Raw genomic sequence first — 21,744 nt, forward strand, 5'->3', positions numbered from 1 at the left:
CTTTATTATCGTATACCTTGATTTAACCATGAGAACTTCACTAAGTTTATCAACATAAGAGCCTGATGGAGTGACTTTTGACCACTAGAGGGCAGAAAGACTCCAAACCAAACGGCCACTGGTGCTGTAAGTGATCATCAATACATCAAACAGCTGTTTAGCTCTCATAATGCAATTTAATGCAGCATGGACCAGGGCTGGCTTTTCAACACTTCCAACATTGTCAGTACAGCATGCATGATACATTAGGGCACTATGCCCTCAGCACTGTCTACATCAATGTTTGAAATCACTGAGGTCACAACCGGTGCAAAGTTGACAGAATCTAATCAATGTGGGCGGTGCTGGACTTCTAACCCTGTCCTCCTGCGGCTGTCTCGTAGCCAGAGGAAACTTCTTCTAGTATGCATGCATAGTATCTGCATAGTTAATTAATCATCTAAAACAAACACTTGAGAAATAATGAAAATGTTGTCAATATTAAATGTTATTTTATATATTTCATGGACGGAAATCATAGAAATGTATTTTGGTGTTTGCATGTTACTTACGCACAGATGTAATTTCTTGATGCTTCTTAACCTATGCATGCAATACATTTGTAATTTAGCCAATACAACCAGAGCAGTTAGCTTTAATTACCCGTTTTGGCAAAAATATTTTCATAATGCCCCTGCAACATTGTAAATCATATTTTAACAGCACCATATCAAGTGTGACATGATGTGAGCAAACAATATGACTGTATGGAAATAGGATAGTTAAGAAATGTGGGCTACTTTAATCATCAGTATAACTACACTGACAGCACAGTCGCCACTCATGACAAAACCACAGTGCTGCTCTTAGTTGAACGCTGGGTTTGCTCAGGAATGACAAAATGTTCCTCAGCACTGGTAACTCAAATAAATAGAAATTAGGGACAACTTATCTAAAGAGAAATTTAAGTGTGACTGTACAGAAGTTAAATAAATGTGTGCACTACAAATACAAACTAATGTACTGTCAACAATACTAAATAAACTATAAGTATGGTGTATGAAACAAAAGCTATGTGTTATCATTCATAATGATTCTATCATATTATGTGCTGATGTATGAGCAAGAGGTCAAAAGGTCAACAAACTTAATGAGGATTAAATTAATTTAAACTTAAACTATAGAAAACAAAGGTGTGTGTGTAGGAGGTTTACACACATTTATATCAGCTGTGGAAAACCTACTCCAAATGCATTGTAACACATCCCTAAATGCTTTGGATGTTTGCTGAACATCTCTCTGGAATCCTGTTCAGAGTGACATGAAATACAACCAAATACAATGTGAAGTCATTTTACTGTAGAGTTTAGGAAAACATTAAGGAGACACAATGTTTACTTGCAGTAGGCTACAGGTGAATCTATTTCTAGTTGTTTGGGATATACTAGTCACACTTCTAAGAAGACATATTAAATCAAATGATGTAGCCTATCATTTCATTCGGTATGTGAACGCCTCCCATGTCACGTTCTGTCTGACCACGCCCAGCACCCGTACCGTAATTTCATGCATTTGACAAGATTTTATGTTTTTTGAAAACGACGACTGTTGGCCATCCTGTCACATTACCAGAGGACAAAATATTAAATAGTATACCTGCTGCTCGAAACAAAACAAAAGATATTGCGAGTCACAGAAACCGGCATGGCACGCCTATCAACAGGTCAGTAAACCTTTACTCAATACTCTTTAATGCATTGCAGCACATTGCAGTGGATGCAGTGGATGCAGCGATTGTTAAAATGGATTTGGGGATTTTGAGGGGTGCATTATTGATCCCCCCCCCCCCCCCCCCCCCCCCATCCCCCCGCCCCCACACTTGGCGACGGGCCCGTCCCGCAGGCTGCAGCCTGGAATACTTGTAGCGACAGGTATCTAAAATCAAACAACACGAACAGCAGGAAAACTGTGTGATACTCGCTCACCTGATGAAGTAGGCGAATCCACTGGGATTAACTGCTGCGAGGCTAAACCCCGAGGACCACAGACAGCTGTTTGGGCATCTGCAAACACAGAGTTAGTGAATATAGTAATATAGTAAGTGGAATAATCTCGATCACTATTTGATTAACTCTCGAATTTTAACCAGGCAGGAAAAGCAGCCTAGAGTCTCCTATGTACTTTTTTGATTTATTCAAAATGGCAAGTATTTTCTGCCAACCAAGTCGAAAACATGACGATAGAGTTGCGTCGCTCTAACAAAAAAATATGTTTTATGTAGCCAACTATTTATTTGTAATCGATAATCTTTTTCTGCGGAATCCGCCCACTGGCACACGGCTGTGTAAGGGAAAGTGCTAGGTCTGACATTACACTGGGTTAAGACATGCAGTAGATACATTACACATTATTACTGTGGTTTCAAAATATTGTCTTTAATGGCGCGCAGCAAAGAGGAGTAATGATTTACCCTATATTATATATATTTATATTTATTTTATATATATACTCTGAAAATTCATGTCTTTGAGATTAAAAATGCACTTTCTTCAGGTCTGTATCAGTTCAGTTACATTCATTGGCTTGAAGATTTGAAACAATATTGCACTTATTCTAAATTATTTATCAAAACCTTTATAAACGTTTACCTGGTTTCAGTGTTGGATAAAAGTCTATCACTAAACATGTACAACAGTGTGATAGACTTCATAATTAAATTGAGTTCCTATAGTGGTCCTGTTGAAAGCGGTGCCCTATTTACTGTGCTCCAAAGCTGCATATTCCTGACACTTTATAGCACTTGGTTTTATTTGATGGAGTTTTGAAATAATTCCCCGCTGTGACTATTGAGCCTCAGCGAATACATTACAATAAAAGGCTTTAAAATACTTAAATATCTCAACTGAGTCTTTATTCATACGCAGTTATGCATCACTGCACATTTATTCAAAGATATAACAGAAGAAAATTATTCAGCCACTATATTATTGTCTAATCCTTATATTTAAAGGTAAGACAAATGAGAATATATTGCTGATCACGTCTTCTGTAATGATATGGTTAAAAAAAAAAGTTTGTGTTTGTCAACAGTAAAAATGTTGCACTTGAAATGAATCAATATGGATTACTGATGCCAGAATTATGGAATCATCTCTCATAGGTGAGAATGAATGAGCCCACTGGAGTGCAGAGCATCCGAGAAGCGCTCTCAAGGCACAATGAAGAGGAAGAGGACGAGGACGAGGATGGAAAGGTGTCAGAAGATGAGGAGCCCAGAGCCTGCGGTGTGTGTGGAGATCTGGCCAAGGGTTACCACTTCAATGCTTTGACATGCGAAGGCTGCAAGGGCTTCTTCAGGTGAGGTTGTTTCACTCGTTCTTTCTCTCTCACACGCATGCAGCGGCAGCTTCTCCCTCGTCCCAGTCTGCAGTTATACTTCCTGTTTGTGACATTACTTAATAACAACCAACAGGGGCATCTGTGATATAGGAGAGAGGTGCCTCTCACTTCTCTTGAAAATAGCCACGAAGACTTGAAACCAAGAAACTCACTCACTCATCATCACAAAATCACCTATAAGGAACTTAGATGACAGACAGAAGAGTGGATAAAGGACTAAAGCTGTGTTCGGAATCGCATTCTAACGTCAAATCTCACATGACGGCTGGTCTAAAGGCACCCAGACGCAATGCATTGTGGGGCAGTTGAGTATGTGCAGTAATAAAACTCAGAAATTCTTGCAAATGTAGTACTGTATATATCCGTCTACCTGTGCGCTCGTCTCAGTCAGTATATCATATTCTGATTAGGTTGAATGTATTATATTCTATAATTCTAAATGTTCCACTCTAGTCTCCTGAATTACTGTATTTCTCTGCCGATGCATCGTCGTCACATACAAACATGGCACACTGTAATACTATAATACAATGTGTGTTTTCATGCATGTGATTTCAATCTTCAGATTGATTTTTGTACCCTGTTACTAAATGGATTTTAAAATAAATTTAGACGTGCCATAAAGAGGTCAACGCAGCTCCGCTGTAGGTTTCTGAACAGATGCAACATAACCAAAAACAACCGACGGTCGTGTCAAGCCTGCCGCTTCACTAAATGCCAGGCCATAGGCATGCGCCAAGAGAGTAAGTAACCTCCAGATACAACAAATGATTCTGTGTTAGTTCAACACAAACCTTTACTTTATATATTTACATTGACAGTATGTGATGTGAGGAGCTCATCATTGAGTGCTTGTTATATATTATTCAATGTGCGTATTAATATGGCATTAGTATTTTATATAATATCTATATTTGCTTTGAGACTATTCTATTTAAACAATATAGCACTGCAGATTTCTATACATGCTATACATGTTTGTTTGTTTGTTTGTTTTTCCTTGTAGTGGTTATGTCTGAGAAAGAAGTATTGGAGAGGAGGATCCGAATCCAGACGAGGAAGATGCTGGACGCACCAGTAGCGCTTTCATCACAACATCAGAAAACTATTCAGGAGCTACTCTGTGGCCACCGCCAATCATTTGACTCGGCATTTTACCGCTTCAGTGGCTTTAGGGTGCGTGAATGACTGCTATCATGTTTGAGGTCTTGCCTTCGTCTTTGTTTTAACATGTCTAACTGACGCTTTCTTTTTTTAGCCTATGGACAGAAACGTACTTCCTGCGAATGAGTACAACGAGTCTGAAAGCTCGTTCTCTCCCTCCCTTCTCTCTCTCTCGGGTTCCTTTGAAAAACAAGAAAACCAAGAGGACGAAGAGGCGAGAAAAGGCAGTGTTTTCACTGCTCTTCCACACGTGGCTGACCTCACCACTTACATGATTCAGGACATCATTACATTCTCCAAAAGTATTCGGGACTTCCGGTAAATGTGTTCCTCAAGGCATTTTCAAATATGTATGTATAAATATTATATGTATAATTGATGTCTACTTAGAAGAACTTATTCACTATTAAGTGTGTGTCTCTTACAGATCTCTGAGCATGGAAGACCAAATTTCTCTGTTGAAGGGAGCCACATTTGAAATTATGCAGATACGCTTCAACATGGTGTTCAACGCAAAAACAGGCATCTGGGAATGTGGCCATATTACATACTGCATAGATGACGCCGTGCGAGGTGAGACCATTTACACACGTGATAAGCCAATGCATTCGCTTATATGCTATTATTTTACATGTTCAAAGGAGTACGCGAGGCTGTTTCCACTGTGTGGCGTAAACATTTACATTTTATGTATGTACATATCAAAAATAATACTTTCAAATTTGATAACCTTTGAGGGAAAATGTATCATCCTGCATGTCATTTCATTTCAACAACAAGCTGAAACATACTATTGACATATTATCACCTCATACAGTTGATATGGTTATCGTAATAGTGCAGTTGCGTATAAACACATCTAGCACACATGGAGCAAGTGTTTCTGTCTTCCTGATGAATGTCAGTTCAATATTCACTCTCCTTTTAGCTCTGCTTTGGTCTCCGCCAAGTTGTGGGAAATATCTAGCTCTTTAGCTGCTAAATGCTCCGTTATGTTCACCAGCTAGTTGCTAACTGTTTCTGCTATTTGGTACTGCTGAGCTGGGCTCACTGGGCTCTGGCCCAGGTGCCCAAGAGGTTAGGGGGCCCCTGGCCCAGAGCCCTAGTTTGAAGTCAAGTTAACATTTCTTAGTGGGAAGTCAATCGAACGACTACAAAGAGACACAAAACTACCACAGAGTCACAAAATTAACACAAATAGATGCAAAATCACCCTTAAGAGACACAAACAACACCACAGAGACAAACAATTACCAAATGACTAAATAGAGACCACAAGGAGATGCAAAACCACCACACAGACTGCAAAATGACCAAATAGAAATGCAAAACAACTACCTAGAGACACAAAAGGACCAAAACGAGATGCAAAATGACCAAACAGATGTCTCTTTGAATCTGTGGCTGTTGTTCTTGCCTAGGGGCCCATTGTCTCATAATCCGTTCATGGCCGTAATACTAAAGCAAAACAGTAAAGCAAAACAAAAACAAGGAGCTGAAAAACTAAAACACTTTGTCGAGTTGAGAGGAACTACTAATTCTCTGTGGGTTCGTCACTAAGAGCAACTCATTTCACAAACAAGTAGGCCTTTGATCCATTATAAATATAAAATGTATTGATTATTGGTTATTGCAAAGAGGTGAAATCATGCAGGCTGAAGTCTAATCAAGTCTAAAGTACTTATGCACTTAATTAAGAAAAAATACATTCAGTAATGGTTGCAGCTTAACTAGCTTGAATTGAAAATGCAAAAGAATGTGTTTTAAAGGCACAAATATGATCTTATGAAAGACTCCACAGCTCAGAGGTATGTATTGTACGTGAGGATTATAGGTTATAGTTTAAATAGTTTGAAAGTCAACAAAACAACAGCAGCCTCATGTCGAGTACCTCTGATTTACAGATGCAGTACATTTGATGAAAGGTTTTCTTTTCACCTGATGAAGGGGTCAATGTGGAGGCGCTAGTTTCTCATTTAACTAATTAGTTTTTTTTATTAGCCATGCAACTTTAAGTTGTATGAAGTTGCAAAGTAGTAGTTTATAGTAGTACTCTTTATTTGTGAGAGTCAGACAGATGTTGTTGCACTTGTCCTTCCTATCTCATGCTCAAGGAGGTGTAATGTGACCTGTGAAGTAACTCTTGCCAGAATGTTGTCAAACTGGTATTATCTGCTCCTTTTTCAACTGTAATCTGAGTTCATTTATTGTCTTTCAGCTTTGCACTCCCTTGGCTAGCAGACAGTCTTAAGAATCAGCTGTATTGGTCAGGTGTGAGTTCACATACAAGGAATTTGACTGTGTTTTAATTATGTTGCTGTCATTGTACTTACACATAAATAGACATTAGTTAACAACAAGGGCAACACAGTTAAGGTATTTAGTTATTATGTACAAACAAGTAGGTGAAAGTATATATATTATCTTTATAACATTACAACAATGAACAAACTAACATGGAATATGCTGCTGTGTGCATTGTATCTGAAATGATGTTTATTTACAGTAAGATTAGGAAATAATTCTGTATTTAATATCATTCTGATAAACAATTAGCATTATGATATTTAATACTTTTGTTGAAATTGATCTTAAGGAAACATAATTATGTTATGAAAATAATCCTGAAAATATTTACAGTAGCCTAAATACTGAAATAAACAAAACATAAACAGGTTGATGCTTTAAAAATAAAAAGACTGGAAAATATTACTTATAATGGCTGTTATGGTACATGTACATTTCTACAGAATTATTTTCTTCAGTACAACAACACAGTCATACCAGAAATGCTGTTTCCACTCACTGATAAATTCTTATGTTTGCCACTTTGGTGTATTTTGTGTTAATGAAACTCGATCAAACATTTCCACATTTACTAAAAATCTTCCACAATAAAAGTCCTGCTGGGTAAAAATGAAGGAAGTGTGGAGGAAGAAGTGAGCTAACCCGACCTGTATAGCCGCTCCTCACCTCTGCTTGAGGCTACATTAGCCGCTGCTAGCGTAAATCACCTGACTCTACGTCCGAACTTTCAGTGGTCGAGTTGCATTGTGGGTAATGTAGGCGACATGTTTTGACAAGACCATATCTTTGGTTCTACTGCATGCATTTTGATCATTTATTTTAGTGTTTTATTGTGAAATACATAAAGAAAGTGTGGAATGCAAGTACATTAACATTGTACCTAGAACAGCACTTGAGTTCCATGTTTTTACTTGTGTCTCTGTCTATTATTATTTTACCATCTCTGTTCACCTGTGTTTTGTAGCGGGTTTCCAGCCGCTTCTGCTGGAGCCTCTGCTTAAATTTCACTACACACTGCGCAAACTGGACCTGCAGGAGGAAGAGTATGCAATCATGCAAGCCATGTCCCTGTTTTCTCCAGGTAGCAGCAGGTTTTCATCAGTTCATCACCGTTCTTGTGGATCAATCTTTTATGAACCCCGTAAATATTTAGACCATAAAAAAGTGTGCATTTGTACCCAGGTAAACAACATTCTCTGGGTTGCTTTGGGCCAGTAGAGATTTGTTTTTTATTTGATCTATCAGACCGTCCAGGTGTGCAGCAACACCGTGTGATTGACGAGCTTCATGAAAACCTGGCGCTGACACTAAAATCCTGGATTGACTGCAAGAGGACAGGACCGGAAAAACAGTGAGTGAAATACTACGACTGTCAGTCCACTCACTCTGAAATCTTTCACAGATTCCTCCTCCTTTGATTCCTCTGTGCCTCCAGCTTGCTGTACCCCAAAGTGATGGCCTGCCTCACCGAGATGAGAACGATGACAGAGGAGTACAGCAAACAGGTTCTGCAGATCCAGGACATCCAGCCAGACATTATCTCGCCTCTCATAATGGAGATGGTCAGTAAAAACCCCTGTAATAACTTATACTGACGTCTGCTGTACATAGACGGGACCAGCTGAAAGCCATGAGTTATTAAGGGAACATTACCTTTTTATAGTTTGTTTTGTTAATTGGTTACAGCACCGGTGGATTTAACATGTATGTGTTATTTGTTTTGCGTACAGTAAGTGCACATTGTGTGTATGAATGAATGTTGACATAAAGTTTAATATTTTTCTAAGTGTCGAGGGACCATGAAGTATGTATTTTCTCAGAGAATGGTAGAGCTGTAGTTGCAAAGACAATCTTTGCGTATATTTGTTACCTCAGGTTGTTGTTTAGTGTTTGATGCCATCATGTGAAACAAGAATGCTCTGCACTTATTGTAAATAAAACTGATTGAAGTGTGATGTGGTGCCTATAGACTCAGGATTATAAAACAAGCACTTCCCACACTGTGGTCAAACTGTCCAAAGAATAACACTGATCTGTACATGCCATGCAAAACTCTGGGCTCGTATGTGAACAACTTTTAAAGAATGGTTCTAGGAATAGTGCTAACATTTGAACTATTAGTAAAAAAGTAGGACTTAGAACACGGGGCCCGACCTAGAAATTAAAATGTTCTATAAAAGTTTATAGATTTAGAATCATTTCATTCGTCTTATACTGTATATCCTCACATAGCTGCTATATCTGTAGAGATGTTATAATATATGTAAATATAAATGCGTTTACTCTGCGCATGAATACAATCAGATGTGAACATTAGATTGTATTGACGCTGGACGCATCATCTAGTGAACCGTTTTAAATGTTGTATACGTAGTGAGAGAATAGGGACAGACCTATCTTTTTTTCAACTTAATCTCAATTTTTCTAAGTATGTTAAGTGTGTAGCTGCTGCTTCTGTGAGTGTTAACACTTTTGTGCATCACACGTTTCTTAAAATATTGATGCATTTCGGACCAAAATAGTCTAAACAGGCTTTATACATGTACCGACTCTGACGTCCATTTTGGATTCTCACTAAAAGAAGATGGAACAGACAAAGCGCTTGATCATTTCCAGGCTATCCTACTCTTTATTTAATGCAAATTACAGTACCAGGGAACTATTCCTCAGAGCACGCAGAGGGAATATTTACAGAGGTGTACATTTAGCATACCTTTACAGAACAAAAGAAAAAACAAAACAAATGAAATAAAAAGTTCAGTCACAAACGGAGGCATTCAAGTAGTAGTACTGTTATACAGGATGTTTTCGTTGTATTTTCTATGATTTTTCTTTTCTTTAACCCCAGTTAGCATTATATATGCACCAGTATAATATATTATACTAGCATACATACTTGCTTGTGTTCTTTTTTGGTAACCTTTGTGGCGTTTTTATTGAACTGGAGTTAGGGGTAGGGTGAGGTGGTCCTGGTGGAGGGTAGCAACACGTTCATGAATGCAAAATTACAGCAAGCAGGAGACAGGAGAGAGGCTACATGACTCGACCCCTTAGGTGCTACTGAATCCCACCCCACAGGTATGCAGACAGGAAGGAGAACAAGCAAGAGGACAGAGGAACAACAAAATATCCAGAGAGAGAAGAAGAGAGACAGAATACATACAGTACTGCCTCTGAGGATGGCTCATCACGACTACATCTTAGTTTGGCTTTGGTAACAGAACCAACACTGTGGGTAATACAGAAACTATACTGTATTGACTATATACAGTATATGAGGCCTTTTTGACCCCTGCTGTCATCACGACCCCCCTCCCCTCCCCCCAAACCCACTTCATGCCCCGGAGCCCATGCCAGGACTGTGGTATACATGTTTGTGCTGTGCGTGCATGTGTGTCCAAGATAAAACATCAAAATAAACACTCATCTACTCGTATCTTCAGTTAAGGAAAAACAATCCTTACAATTAACAATGTCTGTATATTACATTAAGTGTGCAATGAAAAATGGGAAGAGGTGCGAGTGGAGGGGACTGAAAATCAAGTGGGAGAGTGTGAATGTGTGTGTGTTGTGTGTGTGTGTGTGTGTGTTGCAGGATAGCAGGATATTCAACAGCACCAAAGGGAGAGTCCCAGTCAGGGGGGGGAGGTGGGTGATGGCAGGGGGCTGGGTGAGAGGGGGAACAAGGCGAAGGTGTATGAAAGCAAAGGCACTCCAAACTATAGTTACACTATACATGACTAGTTCTTGTTACAATAATACAGCTGTCATCTACTGTACTGTACAGGTAAGATTGAACATATGGCTGGATAAAGCTGATCATCATCGTCATCATCTACAATATCCATAAACATCAGTTTTGCCCTGATTGTTTTGTTTTTTTTAATCTTTTTTTGTGTTTTTTTTGTTTTATTTCCCTACCCTTTATCATCTTTGTTTTTGCTCATAAACAGTACATGGGTCTGCATATATACATACCTTGAACACAACATGAAAAAAAAAAAAAGAATCAACATAAAAAAACAAAAAACATACAAGTCATACAAGTCAGAATTTTGGTGAGGTGCATTTATACTGTATATACAAATTCTGCTTTTTTATTTTTGTTTTATTTTATTTTAAATGTAGTGAGTGTTCTCTGTAAATGAGACGCTTCGACAGACTGTACCGAGTGGCTCTTATGTGCGGCAGGTGGAGGAGAAAGAACGCTAGGCTAACACTTCAGTCAGTGGTCACAACACAGGAGACAGTCAGGGGTGAGCCGAGGGACGGTCTCCGAGACTTCTCAAGGAGTCGAGGAAAGAAAAGTGTTGAGAAACATCTTGAATTCTTCACAGACGGAGAGGAAGAGCTAGACGGGGGGGGGGGGGGGGGGGGGGAGAGATGTTTGTCAAGACACTACTGTCACAGAAACACTGTTACAGACAGAGTCGGTACAAAGACGGGGGAATAGAGCAATGCTCTAAATCCATCTACAGCCTTGATACAGACAGGAGAACAGGGAAGTGACGGCTGGAATCTAACCACACTCCAGCAAAGAAAACAAAAACACCACCTTATCTAAATCTATTGTCTTTAGGCAGCGGCAAATATTGCCACTGCTCTGCCAGATATGAGCTCACCTTAAATGATTTCTGAACCATTGTAGTTAATATACATATATCTATATATACTTTTTATACATAAGGAAAAGTAATATATAAACTGTGTGTGTATGCGTGTTTGTTTTGTATGTATATATTATACAAGCACACAGGACCAGATACTTGTCACATCCATCGCACATGGCAATCCAAAAACATCTGCCCAGGAGTCCAAAACTCAAATTTAAAACAAGGTCGAGTAAAACAGCTTTGCTGACCATTTAAAAACAACCCCAGGCAAAGAAAAAAAACCTGTCCAAACGTTACCCCCCGCAAGTGGACTGCTTCTTCCCACATACGTCAGGATCATCATGCACCCATGTGTGTGTGTGTGTGTGTGTGTGTGTGTGTGTGTGTGTGTGTGTGTGTACCCGTGCGTGAGCCTCATGCCTCGTCTGCGGAAGTGTAGTTGAGAAGTGAGAGGGCGTGCTGACCCCCCGGGAGATCCTAACCATACTCAGGCCATGCACTACAGGAGGAACCAAAGGGGGGGGATCGGCCAGGGGACACATTGGGGTCAGAGGTCAAAGGATGACGAAAAGTGGGACGATGTGGAGGACAAAGGGGGAAGGCCAGATAGGGAGAGGGCCAAGGGGAACAGCTTGGGACTTTTTCTACAGATTGTCCTCTTACAAACATTAGCAGGCTAGCATTGTGTATACATGTACAGTGTACTTTTATTAATAGTACAGTCGACAACACCTCTGGCCCTGCGCTTTCCTTCCCCGTTGAAAGGGCACGGAGAGACGTCTTTGACAGGGCATGGAGTAGAGTTCAAACAGCTGGATGAGGGGCCAGTCAGGGATAAAAGATTAGGGATTAAGGATGCTTGGTTTGTGGTTTTGGCATGGGGCTGTGGCTAGCTGTTGAACCCAGACTGCGTCAGCATCGCTCCACTGCTGTCAGGGAGGAGAGCAGGGCTGAGCGGAGCTCACCCCCTGGCCGGGGCAATGGAGAGGCCGCGGGCTGGGGCTGAGACTGGGGCGGGGCGGGTCGTCTGTGGGCTCAGGAGGTGGAGTTGGAGGCCGAGGCAGAAGCGGTGGTGGTGCTGGGACCTCGCTCTGTGCTGCTGCCATCTGTTGAGATGAAGAGCAGCTGATCATTTACAGTGAAACAATTATTATTTATTTAAGGAGATTGGTAGATAAAGATAGAGAGTAGAGAACGAGTGACAGGGACACAGAGAGAGTGATGTGAAAAACATGTTCTTTGATATACTCCCTTTACACCCCTCAACTTTGAGGGTGTAAAGGGAGTATATCAAAGAACATGTTTTACACCCTCAAAGTTGAGTGGGAAAATAAATGCAGGGAAATGAGTAACGGTCATCCCCTTCTTCAGCTACTGCTATGAGTCCAAGATCATGAGCAACATCCTTAACACTCAACTGGAGCATCTCAGTGACCTGCAGTTACATGTTGTTTTGGGCAGTTCCCAGGTTCCCATGTGTGAAACTATGTATTTTGCAATGTTGTGGATAAGGTAAGCAGTCAACTTGCATAGCAGTGGTTAGTGCCCACGGTGCTTTTTATGCACCAATTTATAGCACAAGATGAAATCTACAGAACTTCAAATTCAATATATATTGACCACTAGAAGGTTAAAAGGTTAGCAGCCACATAAGTTACAACCTGTACATCTAATATAAGTAGAGCCTTCAAGACAAATATAGGAAGTGCCTGTTGGTGAAGCGTGGCTCTAACCTGTGGTGGCAGAGGTGTTGGTCGGGGTAGAGGCGGCAGCCTGGCTGCGGCCATGTGCAGGGATGAGTATAGAGGCCAGAGAGGGGTTACTGGATAACTCTGAAAGAGAAAGAACAAGTTACCAGGTCATGTTTAAAATAAGTTATCGATGGAAACTTGTTATGTACTTGCAATGTACTGATAAGAAAGGAATATATTCTAGTGTGAAGAGGTGGCAAAAAACAGAAGACACAGGAGATTATTTTCTTGCAAATTTACTGTTTGACAAGTAGGATATGTATTAATGAATACGAGGACACTGATACCAGTCTGTTTTACCAACGTCAATGAATATTTAACGGTTATATACCCTGGGTGGTGAAATTGAAGAGGGAGGGCTTCTCTCTCCCGTTGGGCAGTTTGACGTTGGGGTCGCGCAGCTCGTCAAAGAAGGAGTGCGCGCAGGCCTCTAGAGGGGTGAGGCGGGCCGTGGGCGTGTACTCCAGCAGGCGAGAGCACAGCGCGATGGCCTCTGGAGGCGTACGCGGCCGGAACACCTGAACAACAGTTAGACACGAACACGGATGTCAGCAGTGACCACATGAAGTGTGTGGTCATCAAACAAAAGAAGAAATGCCAATGTTGTTAACAACACACACACACACACACACAAAGGACTTAAAAATGAAAATATCAGTAACACTTTCTATGCGTCAATGTCTATAATGCATTTTAAAACATACTTATAATGTGTTATAATCTGCTTATAACACTGTATAGTCAAAGTTATAAGCACTCACACATAATCATAATGCTTTATAGCAATAATACAAACACATAAAGCATTTTACAATTAATTATAAGGTCAAATATCGTAATTCTTTATAATTGCTGGTCACTCACTGACATTTTAAATGTAATGATATTTGTTCACTTGTTAAAGCAAACAATGACCACTTACAGTGACTATAGTGATAACAATGTGTTACAACTATGGGAATTAAACTGTAATACACTATGATCTTTGCAAAAAATAATGTCAGTGACAGTTATGAAGTATTATGATACTTGACTTTATAAGTCGTTATAAAATTATTTATAATGTGTTATGAGTATTGTTATAAATCCTAATAATTATTTATGATTGCTAATCTCTATTATTACACAGTGCTATAAACAGAATACAATGCATTAGAAGTATGCTTATAATGCATTATAGACATGATATAAAAAGCGGTACCAACATGTATTCAGTGTGTTTTATGAAAACTACTGTTCGCAAATGTGAGTTTGTTTGTGGGGGTTTGAATCAATGATGAATTAATCTGATCGCTGCAGCAGAGAACAGCAGAACTGACTGAACACAGTTGCAGAGAGTGACCACAGCAGGGCGCCAAAAAGGCTAACAGGAGGAGCTGCTGCTGCTGCCTGAGAGCTGTGGGTGGGACTGCTGAGGGGGAAGCCAGGAAGAGGGAACGTCCCTTCACTGTTTCCCACCTGTTGTATCTTCACTATCATTTAAACAGGCATCAAGATAAGAGCATGAAGTGGAGAACCAATGTGATATTCTGATATCGACGGGTCAATCTGTCTTTAATAAACTGAAAGATTAAGCAGAGCAAAGGAGGAATTGACTGAGTATGGTGGACTCTTACGGTTCAAGACACAGTGCTGTAACTGAGACGACATACTCAACCAAACCTAAAAACAAGTTTAACAGCCAGTCAGATGCCTCTGCCGAATAAAGTAAAGTATGTAAAGTATTTACCCAATAGCTGCGTTTAAACTGAGGAGTGCTTACTGCGATTTTCAACAATTTGACACGTATGCTTTGTCAGCACAAGATGATAACGAAGTTTTAGTTTTAGACAGATTCCAGCAAATTCACAATCATGTTGTCCTTCAATAAAAGGCGGTGCCATTTGACCTCTTTGCGCATATAAAGTAAAACGCTTAATTAGCTTACTTAAGTTTCTTTTTATTTAGTCTACTCTAGAGGGGTAAAAACCTTGAGTAAAAAACTTTCAATGGCATTTTGTTAATCCACAGAAAATCTTGACACCCCGTATCAAGACTGTAAAGGTGTCAGTTGCTACCTTTTTCAAGGCTATTCAAAAAAGGAGCAAAGCAAGAATACAACCCAGCCAAGCACTCCTCATATTACTTTTATAGCAAGATTAAAGTGCTTCACATGCAAAAGAAAACTATTTAAAAAAAAGAGTTTTATGACAACTGGGAAAGTTGAGTCTTTCGCTTGTGTTTTATCAGTCATTCTTCATTGGGTCCTAAAAGCTCAGCGCAGTTGTCGGGGCTTTTAAAGGCCTCATGCAGCTCTGTTGGGGGGGGATGTGATGAAGCAGCATGCGGGTATGTTGGGAAACACAAACATGGAGACAAGCGGTGGATCTTAGAGAAGTAAAAGGGCTCCTGTACCTGTTGACTCACCTTAGTCCAAGGATGTGCCTTAATCTGGGGAAATTTGAACTCAGTGTAGTTGGGGTTCATCTCACGGATCTGCTCTCGGGTTGGGGTGCCGAGAACCTGGAGAGAACAGGAGAGACAACAACAGGAACAACATGTCTTTAACTCCAATTCCTCATCACTTGTGAAGAAGAAACAGAGCCTTTAGTATCGTATATATATGAAGACTTTTACATCCTGTGGGTAACCCCAGTCGTCACCTTTATAATTTCAACCAACTGATCCACTCCACTGTCACCAGGGAAGATTGGTTGTCCTAGCAACAGCTCTGCCAGCACGCAGCCGGCTGACCACACATCTATAAAAAGGAAAAGGCCGGTCACCCAAGGGAAAAAGAAGTCAGATAAAAGCAAAAGAGGGGCACAGATGACCACAATCAAATTATACAGAACACATCATTGTCATCATCATTATAATCATCTGAGGTTAGAGGGACACTTCACCCTAAAATCAAAAATACATTTTAATTCCTCTTATCTGTAGTGCTATTTATCAATCCAGATTTGTTTTGGAGTGTTGAAGATATCGTGCGTAGAGATGTCTGCCTTCTCTCGAATATAGTGGAACTACATGGCACTCGGCTTGTGGTGTTTGAAGCGACAAAGAAATACCAAGCTAGCAGACGTTACGGCTCTGCCGAGGAGGATGACCTTTACTTTTGCATTTGGGATCGTCACAAGCACAGACTCGTCCGTGAGTAAGACGCACGCATCCTGCTGTGCTGTGATACGGTTGGCGGGTGTAGTTTGGTAGAAAGAGAAAACGTTCCTACATGAAACTTACAGCTCACAACAAGGTCTGTGGATTAACCGGGTCATGAATTCTGGTCAAAGACATTGCTGTTTTTCATATGAACTTTTGGCACTTTGAGCAACACAAGCTTTCTAGTTCCATTATATTCGAGAGAAGGCAGACATCTCTACGGACGAAATCTCCAACATTAGGCAAACTCACAGTAAAACAATCCAGATTCGTAAACAGCACTACAGGTAAGAGGGACAATATTGTTTTTGTTTTTGAGCTAGACTATCCCTTTAAGCTTATTAAGTGGTTTAAGGGTTAAAGTGTTTACTTTGGCAGCTGGAGTCAGCCTACCTATGCTGGAAGTGTAGTCAGTGGCACCAAAGATGAGCTCAGGGGCGCGATAGTAGCGAGAACAGATGTAGGACACATTGGGCTCCCCGCGGACCAGCTGCTTAGCACTGCACACAAAGTCAAAGCACATCATCATCATCATCATCATCATCATCATCACCATATTCTGGTCAATACAAGGGAAACATGAAACTAAAGAAAAGCCTTGCGAGTAGGATTTACACGGAAGAGTGTCAGCGGGTAAAATCACTGCTGCCCACTTTCTTATTATACGGTTCACTGGGTAACCGTTTCAGTTAGTCGCTAAAATTGTGAAGGAACATTTTTGCCACATTTAAACTCTTCAGTGTAAGAACCAAACTCTTGACAAAGGAGAAGTTTGACGTTTTGGGAAATACGCTTATTTGCTTTCTTTCTGACAGTTAGATGAGAAGACCGATACTACTACTGTCTGTCTGCTAAATATGAAGCTACAGCGGACAATTAGCTTAGCTTAGCATAAAGAGGGAAGCGGCTGTTATTTGGCTGGGTGATGTGACTTGCAACCAACAAAGACTCCAGGAAGAAAAAACATTGTATAACGTGTTAAGTATTGAGGATTTTGTTACCTTCAGACAGAGCAAAGGTTAGCTTTTTCCCCATTTCCAGTCTTTATGCTAAGCTAAGCTAACCGGAAGCGAATAAGCGCATTTCTAAAAGCGTCAGACTATTCCTTTAAATGGCACCACTGTTGACCAAACAGGACCTGGTGACCGAGTCTCACCTGCCAAAGTCACAGAGCTTGAGCACGGCGGTCTCTGGATCCAGCAGCAGATTCTGGGGCTTGATGTCCCGATGACAGATCCCGAACGAATGGATGTAGGCCAGGCTCCTGAACAGCTGGTACATGTACAACTACACACAGAAACACACAAGTTACGCCAACACAAACAGCAAGCTCGGTTTTCAAAACAGGGTTAAAGTTTGGAAACAACCACTCGAGAATCAATTTCAGCCGGGTCAAGTACAACATTTTATCAGTGAATGTTTAAACGACAGCGTCTCACATTGCCTCTTCAAACTCCTGAACCTTGTTAACGTGGTCTTGAAGAGATAAAACAAAATGTGTGTCTGCAATGCCTTCTTTCTCCACTCCGACTCAATCAAAAACTGGCGATTTTGGTGATTGGGGATATACAGTATGCATACAAAAATATATACTTGTGTCCTCATCTTTCTTTATTCTCAATGTCCCAATGAAGGTCAATATGTTCTTGTGTGATGACAAACATTGCTACTTTGTGTTAGTACGGTGAGCCAACATGTGAAAGCTCCTCTCATTACCATTTCCTGTACAGATGAATATTCATATTGTTGCGTGAAGTTAAAAGGTAACTGTGAGTGCTTCCTCCCCTCTGTGGGACTAATTAACTGTAGTTATTTTGTTCAATTAATTCCCTGAGGTAGGAATATAACTTAAACTGAAGAGACAGGAAATGTGCAATTACTCTCACATTTGTCACAGCCAGGGAAATACTCAATGAGTGAAAACTGATCTGAGCGCAGGGCATGCATACAAACAATCAGGCACATTTTACACAGTGTGGAACAGAGACATCATACGAGTAATATACAGTGCTGGTCACCACTTTACCCCTCTGCATATTTTGTTGCACAAATGATGATTATGACATTTTTATTTGCATATTTAATCTGCTCAATATTTTTATTTTATAGTGAATCAAGAAGAATTTGTTTATTTTTACAAACTCAAATAAATGTAATTAATTTAATACACCCTTTTTGTGACAACATAGGTACATTGTGTCACTGAGAAACTTTTATTAAAAAATCATTTTACGTATTGTTGGTTTTAGTCTATTGGTGCAGCTGATAGCAGACCTCAGTGGAACCTCAGTAGATTTCAGGGTTTAGGACCGACTGAATAGAAAACAAACATAGTAAGATTGTGTGGTGCGTTTATGGATGCTTTAGGTTCAAGTCTGAATAAATTGAATGAAAGTTTATCACATATTTAACACAATGAAGCATAAATGACACCCTTTTGTTTATTCCATCTTTGGATATAATAAACTGTATTCTACAGAGATAGCATTGATGCTATAATAAGTTATCAAATACATATTGTGAGAGTTTGATTCAATATTGTCTTTCCAGGTTTCGTTAATAAAGTGGAGCACTTCCTGTCGTGATGGTTACAGATGCATACACACACTTTTATATACCTTGACATAAACCATGGGCAGAGTCTGTTTGGCTCGGCTGTAGTGTCTGGCCACTCTGTAGACAGTCTCGGGAACGTAATCCAGAACCAAATTCAGATACACCTCATCTTTCTGTTGGAGAGAAGCAAGCACATGCACACACACACAGCAGATTAATATACAATATCTTTTATAAATATGTCATAGTTTGCAATTTTAAGCTGTACGGAATAGTTTGAAGCTTTAAAGCTTCATTGAGGACGTTGATATTATCTGTGTCTGCAGTTATGACACGTCTGCTGAAACGAGCCAACTGCGAGCTGATGTAACTGGTGTTTTTTCACAGTCTAACTTGGAATCCATTGTATGGGACTCGTCCCTTGAGGGCAGGACACACAACCATGCGTCATAACTGCCTGTACTCCAACAGTGTCCGCAGACAATGATCTCATTTTCTCATTTCCTGGTTGGAGGCGGTATGTGTTGAAGGGCGGGGCTGTGCACGTTCTTGGAGAACACCGACTCTCAAAGGATGCTGTATTTGAGGCCACCCGGTTATTCCTTCCTTTTTCCTTTGATTCTGACCAGAGTAAGTCAGCGCTGAGTCATCGGGTGTTTCTTGTGAATCCATTGTTTGAGATAAGTCAAATCACACTCATAGCTCATTCATGCATTCACAACTAGCCTGTCTGTCCCTGATGGTTTGTTCGGAGGAACAGCAGAGCCTTCAGATACGAACTTTGGCCTTTTTAAGGGTTTGGTGATGGGACTAATACACAACCTGGCAGCAACAGGCTGAACAGTAAGAACAGTAGTTTTTTTGGGCTGATTTAATGACCAGAATAAGTGCCTTTATACATTTCCCACAACAGCATTTAAAGGATAAGTCTGGCATTATTAAAGACCTCACTTTCTGTCCACAAATCCCATTTAAATATCAAATCCCACAATGGTTTAGTCATTAATCTTTCTGACTTTCAATTGGTCCTCCCTTATTGGTATCTACTGAGAACAATTAAAAAGACTCACAGATTGTTTTTAACATGCTCATGCATCCCTAATACAACAGTTGGGCACTAGTTTTATTTTATTTAACAGTAGTAAGTAAGTGCATTTAGTGGGGAATATTTTAAGCGGTGGATTTATACACACCCTTTTGTATCACCACTCTATAGCCAGGAGTGTTAATTTGCTATGAGTCATACTGGCACATAGAAACATAAACGTAACAAAATGTGTTTTGTAGTCACTCGGAGTTGAAGATAGCACTAGAGAGCAACCGCCTCATGTGACCCTACTGTTGACCAGTGTTCAACCACACAAACCTCCAACACATAATGCCTTGGGGTCATATGACAGGACTTCCAACTTGAATCAATTCAATTAGTAGTAGTTAAATTCAATTATTCTCCTGTTTTGTCCGTATCCCTTTGCCTCCCCCATCTGTTAAAAGTCTTCCCAACATACAGCTTAGGCGGTGGACAGAGCTGGCTCCCTGCAAGTCTGCAAAGCAAGATGAGAAAGCTAGGCCAGTGAAGAGCTCCCAGACAGACAGTGTGGTACACTTCTGTCAGCTCAATGCCCTGCTTTGTACTGACTGCTCTCTACCGCTCACACTCAGACAATTAGACACATATATGGTGACTGAATGAAATACAGGGCAGAGAGGACTTGGAGACAGGCAGACACAAACGGATGCAGATATCAGTGACAATGAGCAGCATTCAGAACAACTCTCAGACATGGGTAGCTTCGTTTGAACACACACATCTGTCACTGGCATCACCCTCCCCCTAACACTCATTCTGTGTCCCTCTCCTCTAGCCGTGTGTGCGTGTGTGTGCATGCGTGCACCACTAGCAAAACTCCCATTGATAACATTTGTGACGACTAGAGGGCCCGCTCCACCTCCTGCTAGTGCCATCATAGCTATATTTAGCCTAGCAACAGCGATGACTCACTTCCTGCCTCACTACAAAGCCACTTCCTTGGCTTGTTCCCAGATGGTTAGCCAGGCGGGGATCTGATTGGCTCCTTGTTCACTCCCGGCTAAATAATTCAGTCTCTAATTTGCTGAGAAAAACTGCTTGCACCTGAACAACAACTGTCTCAGCTATCCATCAACAACAATCACCATGCTACGTTATGCAAGAGAAGATGGAATCTGTGCAGTAATATACAGTATGCGTGTCAGTTTCCACACGTGTAGCTTATATTAACATGTGGGTTTGTGCTTCCTGGTCATGTGACACATCACATTAGTCAGCAATGCATCAATCCATATGATTAAAATATAATTACATTATCAGTCATTGTTGTACAGTCATTGTTAAGGAATCTTTGAAATCAAGGAACACAGACAGATGTGGAGGGATATACGGAGAGTGAATTATCCTCGCCACAGCCAGATATATATCAGGCACTGGAACTGCCATAAACTCTCACTTGGCAAATCCTGTAGCTCTATACTGTACACCAGACCTGGCACATTACCCAAAAGTAATGCTGTTCAACCACAGTCTGTCTATTAACATGTGTAAATGCATGTGTATATGTTAAAATACTGGCCACTAGAGAGCAACATTGGGATGGCATGGGGCAGATTAACCTGCTAGGGGGCTCCAGGGCAAGAATAAACAGGCCCACCCAACCACTGTGTGTACCCAGTCATCTACAAGTGAAACATCATGAGCGACAAGCAGACTACACATGGCAGCGTCAGTATTTTTGCCTGAAGCCCCAGAACCAACCAGTACAACTATTCTGCCCCAGGCCCAATATAGTGCGAGC

At 40.5% G+C, this 21,744-nt stretch overlaps 2 protein-coding genes across 4 annotated transcripts in view; one reads left to right on the forward strand and one right to left on the reverse strand.

The window, feature by feature from the left end:
• The first annotated feature begins 1,579 nt into the window (after positions 1 to 1,579).
• Positions 1,580 to 8,763, forward strand: nr1i2 (nuclear receptor subfamily 1, group I, member 2). 2 transcript variants are annotated; one of them, XM_029459140.1, is made up of 9 exons: positions 1,580 to 1,702; positions 3,140 to 3,336; positions 3,991 to 4,121; positions 4,385 to 4,554; positions 4,637 to 4,860; positions 4,970 to 5,115; positions 7,814 to 7,930; positions 8,095 to 8,200; positions 8,285 to 8,763. In XM_029459140.1, the coding sequence occupies exons 2-9, from the start codon at positions 3,146 to 3,148 to the stop codon at positions 8,442 to 8,444; spliced, it is 1,245 nt and encodes a 414-aa protein (XP_029315000.1). In that variant the 5' UTR covers positions 1,580 to 1,702; positions 3,140 to 3,145; the 3' UTR covers positions 8,445 to 8,763. The 2 variants fall into 2 exon arrangements, with proteins under 2 accessions (XP_029315000.1, XP_029314999.1); XM_029459139.1 differs by lacking the exon at positions 7,814 to 7,930.
• Positions 8,764 to 9,450: 687 nt separating this feature from the next.
• Positions 9,451 to 21,744, reverse strand: part of gsk3ba (glycogen synthase kinase 3 beta, genome duplicate a) — a 32,987-nt gene continuing 20,693 nt past the window's right edge. Inside the window, exons 4-11 of one of the 2 annotated variants that reach the window (XM_029458536.1) lie at positions 18,976 to 19,086; positions 17,514 to 17,644; positions 16,751 to 16,857; positions 15,856 to 15,953; positions 15,608 to 15,715; positions 13,545 to 13,731; positions 13,196 to 13,294; positions 9,451 to 12,568 (exon numbers count right to left, since the gene is read on the reverse strand). In XM_029458536.1, coding sequence (XP_029314396.1) covers positions 12,498 to 12,568; positions 13,196 to 13,294; positions 13,545 to 13,731; positions 15,608 to 15,715; positions 15,856 to 15,953; positions 16,751 to 16,857; positions 17,514 to 17,644; positions 18,976 to 19,086 — 912 coding nt within the window. In that variant the 3' untranslated portion in view covers positions 9,451 to 12,497. The remainder of the gene's footprint in view (positions 12,569 to 13,195; positions 13,295 to 13,544; positions 13,732 to 15,607; positions 15,716 to 15,855; positions 15,954 to 16,750; positions 16,858 to 17,513; positions 17,645 to 18,975; positions 19,087 to 21,744) is intronic. The other variant, XM_029458537.1, reaches the window with a different exon arrangement.

Source organism: Cottoperca gobio, chromosome 21 (genome assembly GCF_900634415.1).
Source record: "Cottoperca gobio chromosome 21, fCotGob3.1, whole genome shotgun sequence".
In the NCBI taxonomy this organism is placed as follows: Eukaryota; Metazoa; Chordata; class Actinopteri; order Perciformes; family Bovichtidae; genus Cottoperca; species Cottoperca gobio.

What these genes read in the sequence shown, in the direction of transcription:
- nr1i2 (XM_029459140.1), top strand. Translation starts at nt 3,146, where the DNA reads ATGAATGAGCCCACTGGAGTGCAGAGCATCCGAGAAGCGCTCTCAAGG. An exon ending in GGCTGCAAGGGCTTCTTCAG is followed by an intron (nt 3,337 to 3,990) that starts GTGAGGTTGTTT and finishes AAATAAATTTAG; the next exon opens with ACGTGCCATAAAGAGGTCAA. An exon ending in CATAGGCATGCGCCAAGAGA is followed by an intron (nt 4,122 to 4,384) that starts GTAAGTAACCTC and finishes TTTTCCTTGTAG; the next exon opens with TGGTTATGTCTGAGAAAGAA.